This window comes from Poecilia reticulata, linkage group LG13 (genome assembly GCF_000633615.1).
Source record: "Poecilia reticulata strain Guanapo linkage group LG13, Guppy_female_1.0+MT, whole genome shotgun sequence".
Lineage (NCBI taxonomy): Eukaryota > Metazoa > Chordata > Actinopteri > Cyprinodontiformes > Poeciliidae > Poecilia > Poecilia reticulata.
The window spans coordinates 30,622,867-30,632,859 of record NC_024343.1 but is presented as its reverse complement, the minus strand read 5'-3'; the positions used below and the strand labels follow the sequence as shown (position 1 = coordinate 30,632,859).

The 9,993-nt window shown below is 40.0% G+C and overlaps 1 protein-coding gene and 1 long non-coding RNA gene across 3 annotated transcripts in view; one reads left to right on the top strand and one right to left on the bottom strand.

The window, feature by feature from the left end:
* Nucleotides 1-752: 752 nt before the first annotated feature.
* The window catches only part of LOC103475111 (uncharacterized), a 24,429-nt gene continuing 15,188 nt past the window's right edge, over nt 753-9,993 (bottom strand). The window contains exons 2-3 of the long non-coding RNA XR_535291.1: nt 1,256-1,618; nt 753-1,029 (exon numbers count right to left, since the gene is read on the bottom strand). This is a non-coding gene — a long non-coding RNA (uncharacterized LOC103475111). The remainder of the gene's footprint in view (nt 1,030-1,255; nt 1,619-9,993) is intronic.
* Nucleotides 967-9,993, top strand: part of rasgrp4 (RAS guanyl releasing protein 4) — a 25,707-nt gene continuing 16,680 nt past the window's right edge. For both annotated transcript variants that reach the window (XM_008426521.2, XM_008426520.2), the window contains exons 1-2: nt 967-1,051; nt 9,193-9,368. In XM_008426521.2, coding sequence (XP_008424743.1) covers nt 1,035-1,051; nt 9,193-9,368 — 193 coding nt within the window. In that variant the 5' untranslated portion in view covers nt 967-1,034. The remainder of the gene's footprint in view (nt 1,052-9,192; nt 9,369-9,993) is intronic.

Here is a 9,993-nt window from a genome sequence, read left to right as displayed (position 1 = left end):
AGCTCCTGCTATTTTTTCAATCAGTTTAGCAGTTTTGTGTTAGCATCCACTCGCTTTTTGCTAGCTTAGCATTAGCTTCTGTTAATTTTTTGTGTGTTTCGAATGATTGCCTTCCAGTTGTTTATGTTTGTATCGGTTTAGCATCATCTGAGCTAAGATTATTATCCGAGCTCAGAAATGAGTGGTTTGAGAGCTTAGCGCTTTGGTTAGCTCTGCCCACCTCGGCCAATAACTTCTGCAGACGTTACATATTACAAGCATGGTGGCCATTTTGAAAAATATCCACCAGAAAAAGTGAAGACGGCATCAATTTTATTTGATTAGATTCACAATACGTAGGTTATGATTCGACACCAAACATTCGTCTAATTGGTGATTTCAGTGAATTTTTACGAATAAATTGCCCTGAATTTTTCAGCGGCTAACGTTTTGTTTTTTCTTGCGCCTGCATCAGATGTTGCTGAAATACCCCCGTTATCTGTGACATGCGAAGCCTCCTGACGGGGCTCATATGATTGCTCATCACTATCTCACCTCTCCGCCTCCTTCCTCTCTTGGTGTTGCATTTGTATTTGCTGCTCACCCCTCCCCCTCGCACGAACACACACACACTTTTACACACAAACAGAAAGTGCAGTAAGTTCCCCTATCTGCCAGAGCCAGTTCCTCCATCTAAGATGCTGACTTGTTTATGTTGAAGGGGGACAAGTGCTTGAAACCTGCCAGCTCTTGCACCCAAAAAGCTCGCTTCAGGCGCCTTCTCTAAACTTTAATTTGCTGCAGGAAACGGCAACATGAGCAGGACTGCTCTGCTGCTGATTTGCGGTCGATAGGCAGCAGCGAGAGACGGAGCGACGGGCCGGTTTCCTCGGGCGTGGATGACTTCTCTGCGTGAGGCGGCCCTCATCTCACCCGCCTGTAAACACACACAGCAGGAGGAGGAAGAGGAGGAGGAGGAGGGAGCGTAGGGGTCAACCATGGAGCTGTAGCTCAGATGCCCGAGCGGATCGCCACCGGAGGAGGAGAGCGCTGCAATGAACAAGACCAAGAGGTAAAGAGCAGGCGGCGGCGCCGAGCTGTGAACTCTGAGGTTAAATGTGAGATGCAGTGTTGGTGTGGTTTTTCTGCAAGAGGTTCAAAAGAAACAAAAGCCTGTTGGGTTTTTTTTTTTAATTTCCCGCTTCGAGAGCCTTTTACTTTTCTCATGTTTATTTTATTGCAAAAAGAAGAATAAGTGCGTGTGTGACCTGCTCACCTGTCGGACAGGAGAAGTTATCTCTGCGTGTGTACACTGCACACAGCCCAGCCCTGACGTTCAAGCTGCGCGTAACCGCTCTGCCTCTCTGTGGAAAACTTCTTCTGCTTTTTTTTAAACTTTCCTTCTCCGTCCAGCTGAAAACCGTTTTCTGTTGTTCATCCACGACACCTCAAGTTTGCATTTGCTGCAGTAGACTGCGTCCCGCTTCGGTGCCTCCTCTGGTACTTTTTTCTATTTCCCACTGCTGGAGTTGTGGCCGCAGGCGTTATCAGCTTGACTGGAATGAACGTGTGGGTTCTGGGCCGGCTTCGCTTAAAGACGACCCGAACCAGCCGCCACGCGACCGTGGTTCCCCTCCCTCTGGGGAAAAGGCAGCACAGAAACCAGCAACACGTCTGTTAGGACTGGACGGTTTCTCACAGTAGCTGGAAACTAAATTTTTAACCGCCGTCTTTCCCCAAGAATTGATTTCATTTGGGCCCAAACGGGGAGAAGATGGGCTGAAAACTGGGCCCCATAAGGGCCATTGTTTGTGGGTTACATAATTGTCCCTATGCTAATTTTGAAACATGTTGTGATGTCACACGAGCAGGTTCCTGCACCCATCCCCCTTCTGGAGGGCAAAAACTGCTAGCCAACATGACTAGCATTGGAGCTAGCCGTCAAGTTGCATAACGTGCTAAATCTCAAATGTGCACCTGATCTATGAAAGAAAAATGGACTCAGTGCTTTGCTACGCCACGACAACTAGAAAAGGTCAGGAAAAAGTTTTAATTAAGAAACGAAATAGGGACGGTCATAACCAGGTTATGCTAGCTTGACCATGAAAATCTTAACATGTAGATGTGCTGCAGGATTCTGTGCATTTCAGTTCAGTTACAGAATAATAAAAAAAGAAAGGCGACCTAAACAGCCGACAGATAAACAGAGCAGGTGTTTAAATTAGCAAATGAACCACCGCAGTGTTAGCTTGGCTAATAGCAGCTGTAGCTAATCTCCCGCAGAGATCAACTAATAATGAGAGATAAATAAACATCAGGCCTAAAAACATAAAGCTCTTCTGTTCTTTGTGTGGGAAACGTTTGTGTGTGTTTTGGTGTTGAATCCTGATACATTAGCTGCGTTGTTGTCAGTCAGTTGCCACGGCAACGGGTCTGTGTTTGTAGCGTAGCCGACACAGAGAGCAAGAAAAAAAAAGTGGTTTTGAGTTTTTCTTTAATGTTTTTTTTTTATGCATTTGAAAATTTGTTACAAGTGAAATAAGCTCCGATATCTTTGCTAAAAAGTTACATGTAAGTCAGTTTTGTATTATTTCAAGTTTGCTAAGATGTCTAGAAACTAGACCAACAACATTTGGTAACGTTTTGCGTTTTTGCAGTGCAGAGCCAATCCTTCCTGAATCCCCCCGTATTTTGTAAATCTCCCTTTAAACTCTCTAATGAGCTTGAAGAGTAGAAGCATTCGTCCTTCTGGCTTCTACCTGATTTTTTTCCTTCCACTCAACTTTCTGTTAACATGAGTCTGTGAACGTCCAGCGTCTTTAGGAAGCTCATCCGGGTCGTGGTGTCGGTGACGGTCAAACTGCCGAGTCGGCAGGTTTTCCAACAGCTGCCGTCAAAAATGCCGTTTTCTGATTGGTGCTCTGCAATATTTGAATTTTCTGACTTAATTTGGGTTTTTATTGGAATTAATCAGCATAAATGAATTAAATATACCCAACCTTGCATAATACACTGAAAAAACACAAAATCTTACCAACTAGTTTTGGTCTAGTTTTTATTGCAAATAAACTAACTTAGTAACTTAGATATAGGAGCTTGTTTTAAGTGAATAATTCCTTATTATTGATGAAAAATATGAGTTATAAGTATAAACTTTTAATGTCTTGTTCCACTGGCAGATTATTTAATTTATAACTAGAACTTTTTAAATCGATATTAAGGATTTATTTACTTAAAGCGCGTTCCTATATCTTTCTTAAAAGTAACTTTTAAGTTACTTTTGTCTTATTTAAGTGTTATAAGATATTTGCACCAAATTAAACCAAAATACTTGATAAGATTTTTTATTTTTATTTCACATTTTTGTCTAGATTCTAGTGCAAATATCTCAGCAAACTTGAAATAAGACAAACAAGTAACTTTTAAGAAAAACATAGGAGGTTTAAGTAAATAATTCCTTATGAAAACGTAGTTATAATTAAAATAATCTTAAAAGTAAACTGGACATTTTTCCCCTATTAAAAGTTAAAATCTATTGTTCCACTTGTAGATTATTTTACTTATAAAAGATGTGTTGTTTTAAGTTAAATAATCTGCAAATGGAGCTTTTCTTCCATGAATATTAAGGAATTACTGAGTGAAAACCAGTTTCTGTTTTCAGCTGAAATAAGTCAGTTTTGTCTCGTTTCAAGTGCGCTCGGATATTTTCACTATACTGGACCAAAAGTACTTGGTGAGACGTTGTGTTTTTGCAGTGCAGAGTTAGATGAATGGCCCTTCATGCAGGGGGAACAAGAGCCCAGGTTGTGAGAAGCGGAGCGCAGGGAGCCGCCGCACAATCCAGGCCTTCAAAGGGCCCGGGAACCAATTAATCAATTAAGAAAAGAAAGCCAGGAATTTGCATTTCCCCTGCCAGAGTGAGGCGCCCGGGATCGGGGCGGGGAGCGCAAACCCAGACGCTGATTTCTGGGTCAGATTCCCCCCCCGAAGCAGGGGGATTCAACATGTGGCGCGGGGGCCGTTTGTGGTCCTTGGAGTAATTCTGTGTGGCCGATAAGGCAAAGTGTCCGTACACTGAACAATGTGAGGTAAAACATTAACATTTTGTTTTACTTGCTGCTTTTGTTTCTTTTTACTCAGAAACACATTTGACAAAACAAAGTGAAAAATTAAGAAAAATCAAATTTTTGTTGCTAGAAGTGAAAAAAAAAATATATATATAAACAAACAAAATGGAGAATAATATCCTCCAAAAGTTAAATGACTGTAAACCAAGATATTACTCAAGAAAGAGGAAAACTGATCAAATTATCAATCATTTAATATCTAAAAATTACATCATCAGATGGAGCAAAATATTAAGTGGAAAGTTTGGTATTTAAGAACCAAAATGACAATAATTCATATAAGTATCAAAAAATAAAATAAAATTTTTCCAAATCAGTTTATTTCAATAAAAAACTGATGAAACTTTAACAGAAGCTGCAGATGTGAGTCTTTTTATGGTGGATTTCTGGTTAAAACATGTTTGTTTTTCATTCATTTGGTAGAAAATCCAGAAATTTTACTCAAGCAAGAGCAAAAATACTTCATAATAAAATTACTCAAAGTGCAGCGTAGTAGAAATACTAATAAAAGTAATTTTTTTTCGAAAGAACATTACTCAAGTACATGTAAAGGAGTAAATGTAAGTAGTTACTACCCAGATCTACTGTAAACATTAAGCCAAACCTCACATTAGTGTCTTATTAAATTCATTACTGTGCAGATAAAGTTACTTTTTCACATTAATCGGTGAGAAAAAAAAAAGATTTTCAACTCCAAACTCGTTTGAACTGAACCAACAATCCGCCTAAATGGAAGTCAGAGCGGATAAATTCAGCAGAAAGTCCAGTTTCCCTGGAAGCGCCGTTAAATTTAGAATCACAGAACCGCCGGACTCGGAGGAAAGAGCCGGATGCAAATGAACGGTTCGCAAACAGAGTCCGCTTGTGTTCAGATTTGCATGTTTACCAACAGCGCCGTCTCTGTTCTGGTTGTTCGGTGAAAAAAACAACAGAGAAACTGCGGCGAGTCGCACCTGAGAGGCAAAGACGAGGGGAAATTCCCTCTGCTGACGTCATGACGTCAACAACGTCTCCCCGTCAGCGTTTTCAGGCTCCGCGCGCGCGCGCGGCTGCTGCTTCGACAGCAGGTGGATTCACTGCGAGCCAAACGGCGAACAGGTGAAAGAGGAACCTGTAGCTGTGATTGATTTAACTTTTAATTAAGTTTTTGGGGTAAAAATAACTTGTTGTGGTTTTTATTTTAGAAGGTTTAATAAAAGGAACAAAAAGGGGAAACGTCTCGATTTAGCATCTTTTCTTCTGCTTCTTCCTTATAAATACACTGCAAAAACACAACATTGTTACTTAAAAGTTACTTTTGTCTTGTTTATTTAAAGTACTAAGATAACTGCACTATAAATTAGACAAACGGTACTTTGTGTTGTCTCGCTTCTAGTGCAGATATTTTAGTGCACTTGAAATAAGACAAAACCAACTTAAAAGTAGCTTTCAGCATGTTTTAAGTCAGTAAAACCTTAATATTTATGAAAAAGTATTTCCCATGATTTAAGTAAAATAATCTACCAGTCACACTGGTATTTTTAAATCAATATTAAGGACGTTCTGACTTAAAACAAGCTGCTTTATCTTGTTATACATTTATTTGTAAATTCATTTTGTCTTATTTCAAGTGTAACAAGATATTTGCAAATGAAACCAGACAGTAAGATTCTGTGTTTTTAAGTAAAGATAAAATCTTCTAGTTCCACTGGCAGATAAATAATAAAATGGGGAAAAAAGTCACATTATAAGTGAATAATCTGCCAGTGGAACTAAAACTTTTTCATCAATATTAAGAAATTGTTGCTTTAAAACAAACTCTTATATTTTGCTGTAGTTACCTGGAATATATTTTTGTCTTAATTCAAGTAATAAGATGTTTGCGCTCAAAACTAGACAATAAATTTTGGGTAAATTGTGTAACTTTTCACCAAGATACAGGAGACCCAGGATTATTTCACTTCTGAAATAATCTGCCAGCGGAACCAGTTACTTTTTAATGAATATTAATGAATTATTGCTTAATAAAAGCGCATATGTTGCCAGAACATTACTTGTAAGTTAGTTTTGTCCTATTTCAAGATATTTTCACTAAACTAGACATAAATACTTGAAAATGCTTTTGGAAATGCACAAAAATTGCAAAATATTAAGTATTTTTTTTAGTATTTTTTGGTCTAGATTCCAGTGCAACTTGAAATAAGACAAAACTAACTTATAAGCAAGATATCAGAACTTGTTTTAAGTGAATAACTTGAATATTTATAAAAACTAAAGCAGATTATTTCACTGGTAACATTTTTCCTGGAATAATCTGCCAGGAACTAAAACTTTTCCGATCAATATTGAGGAATTATTGACCTAAACAAGCTCCCGTTTCTCGCTGAAGCTTTAGCTGTAAGTTAGTTTTGTTTTATTTCAGGTGCACCAAGATGTTTGAACTAGAAACAAAACCAAAAATACTTGGTAGGATTTTGTGTTTTTGCAGTGCAGCGTGAGCTGAACCACAGTGGTTCACGCTGTACTGGGGAGTGTTTTGAATATAGTAGGCAGGGTGTGTGTGTGTGTGTGGGTTTCGCCGCCCTGCAGGTTTTAACATGAACCACCTGCAGCGCTGCAGTGAGGATGCCGCAGGTCGGGGGTCACCAGTGAGGGGTGTGTGGAGTTCTACCTGGGTGCAGCTGCGCATAGGGGCGTCTGTTGGTATAAATAGACGAGTTAATGTCACCCTGTGTGTTGTGCACAAACTGAAGCTCCTGTTTTCTGTTTGTGTGTGTGTGTGTGTGTGTGTGTGTGTGTGGCGAGCGCCAGCAGGCCGGGGGAAATGAGCCGCGCACACAGAAGTGAAGAGAAGGGGATGTAAGTCTGGCCGTTCAGGGAACTTCTCTGCGAGTTCTGCGAAGCGGCTGCACTTCCTGGTACAGCGGAGAAGAGAGGCCGACACGGTTTCACGCAGATCGCTCTCCCGTCAGACGGACACGAGCAGCCGAGAGCAAAACGACGAGCTTTACTTCAGCGTCAACCTGCTAACTGAGAGCTGCACTGCAAAAACAGAGTCTCACCAAGCGCTTCTGGTCTAGTTTCTAGAGCCAACATGTTTCTACACTTAAAATAAAACAAAGCTAACTTAGAAGTAGCTTCTCAACAATAAATAAGAGCTCGTTTTAAGTCAATAACTCTTTTACAAAAAAAATGCTAATTATGTCACTAATAAGACATTTTTTCTACAAATGAAACACTTTTTGTAAATATATTTTAAGTGCGCCAAGATATTTGCATTAGAAACTAGACCACAAATACTTAAGGTTTTGTGTTTTTACAGTTAATGTGTTTCACACAAAGTCTACAGGTATTATTGCCTGTTTATGGTGCAAATATCTTATTACACTTAAAATCAGACAAAACTAACTTATAAGTAGCTTTTCAACAAGAAATAAGTCAGTTCTTCTTCAATGTTTACAGTAAGTACTGGCAGATTATTCCATTTATAACAGGAAAACGTCCTGCTATCAGTGAGATAATTAGCCGGTTTAACTTTTTCATCAATGTTAAGGAATCATTAGCTTAAAATAAGCTCATATTTCTCTATGAAAAGTTACTTTTCAGTTAGTTTCGTGTATTTACACTTGAAACCAGATGAAGCTACTTGGCAAAATTGTGTTGTTTTTTTTCAGTTGCACTTTAAAAAAAAAAAAAAAAAAAGGGAGCAAACAGAATCAGGGAGTTGTTATTGTGAAATAAAGTGGAACGTTGCTCAACGTGGATTTTGAAGAGGAAGCACAAATCTGATCACGACACGCAGAAAAAGTGGGCATTCGTGACGTCACAGCTCTCACCCTGCGTGACTCGGCAGGGCTGAGCCAATGACTTCAAAACGGGACCGTATTTCCAGTGTTTCACAAGAACAATTGCACTAGCGAGGTTTCTCTCTCTGTGTGTGCGCGCGCGCGCGTCGTGTTGCCACGGTGACGGCATCCAGAAATGGCGTAACGTGGGACTTTTTTGGGCTCCCCCGGATTGCAACGTAGCTCAACAGATTCATTTAAAACTCAATGAGCTCGACGGGGTTTTTAATGAACCTTGTGTTTAAAATAACATGTTTAAATCTCATTTAGTTTTCCTCTAATCTCAGCATAAAAACTGCAAAAACACAAAACATTACCAAGTACCTTAAGTCTAGTTTCTGGTGCAAATACCTTCACACACTTGGAGTAAGACAAAATGGAGAATTTATGACTTACAAGGAACTTCAGTAGATTCGGAACTCGGTTGCTAGGTTACGGGCTGGGCTTGGCTGGGGTTGCTAGGTAACTGCGCAGTGGAACATTCTACCAGCTGAACTAGAACTTTCTCAACTTGAAACAAGCTCCTATTTCCTCATAAAAGGTTTAAAAAGTGTTAGTTTTTCTCTTATTTCAGATATTTGCACTAGAAACCAGAACAAAAATACTTTTTTTTTCTGTTTTTGCAGTGCATGAGGTGGTTCACACTGTAAAAACACAAAAATCATACCAACTATATTTGTCTAGTTTCTTGTGGAAATATCTTAGTCCACTTGAAATAAGACAAAATTAGCTCAAAAGTAACTTTTTATGACGCTGTAAGAGATTGTTGAAGTTCCAGCAAATCATCTCACTTATATTTTTCCCATGTTGCAAGTGAAATAATCTGCTGGGGAATCTACTTAAAACACGCCCCTACAACTTCCTGAAAAGTTATTTTGTACGTTTATTTTGTTTACTTCGAGTGTACCAAGAGATTTCCAGAGAGAAATACTTTATGTTTCTGCAGAGCATTCAAACGTGTAAATAAACCTGAAAATCTCTGAAAGCTGCAGCTCTCGTTCGTTTGGCTTTTCTGTGCGACTTGGAATAAAGAAACCAAACCAGTGTCTGTGTGCAGAGTGTGAAGCTGAGCCGCTTTCCGTGCGTGACGCCTCACAGAGCCGCAGCTCAGTTTATCTGATGTGGGGCGCTGCGCCTCCGCACATGCTGACCCGCGCCGAGCTCGCCACAAGTTGCTCTACTTATTTCTAGACAACTGATGTTCTAAATCTGTCTGATGCTCTCCGTTTCCCCCTCCACAAACTCCTCTGACTCGCTCTAAGGAAACCCAATGCTGAGACTCCCGGCGGGCTGAAGAGCAGGAAGCTGGTCCAGCGCCGGAGGAACACATGCCCCAGTCCGCAGGACATCAGCAAGGCCCTGCAGAGCCCCGGCTCCGCGCCCAGCGCCAGCGCCGCCAGCCTGGACGAGCTCATCCAGCGCTGCCTCAACTGTTTCGGTTCGGCTCCTGCCTTTTGTTTCTCACACACACACACACACACACACACACACACACACACACACACACACACACACACACACACACGTGCCTACAGAGTGTCATGTGCCTTTAGTCGCCATCAAAACAAGGTTGCATAATGGAGAGAAAGCGTAAGAGACACAAAAACGGGCAGGTCCGTTTTTGACAAGTTCCGTTTAGATGGGAGGCAGAAACTTTTCCTGCTTTTTGTTTAAAATCAATCAGCTCAACTAAAACACAAAAACCTGGAGAAATACGTCACTTACACTGTAGAAACACAAACTTTAAGACCAACTATTTCTGGCCTAGTTTCTAGTGTAGATATCTTACCACACTGGTAATTATCAATCAATCAATCAATCACATTTTATTTGTGTAGCACATTTCAGCAGCAAGGCATTTCAAAGTGCTTCACATAATTAAAATAAAAACATCATGTGACAGAGAATAAACAGAAAGACAGAGAATTTAAAAAAAAAGAAAAAAGGTTAAAGATAAAAACATTAAAACCCCTTGTAGGACTTCAGTTAAACATCTCACACCTCAGAGTTTTAGTTAAAGCGCCATTTAACAAGGATTCTCACACCTCAGAGTTTTAGTTAAA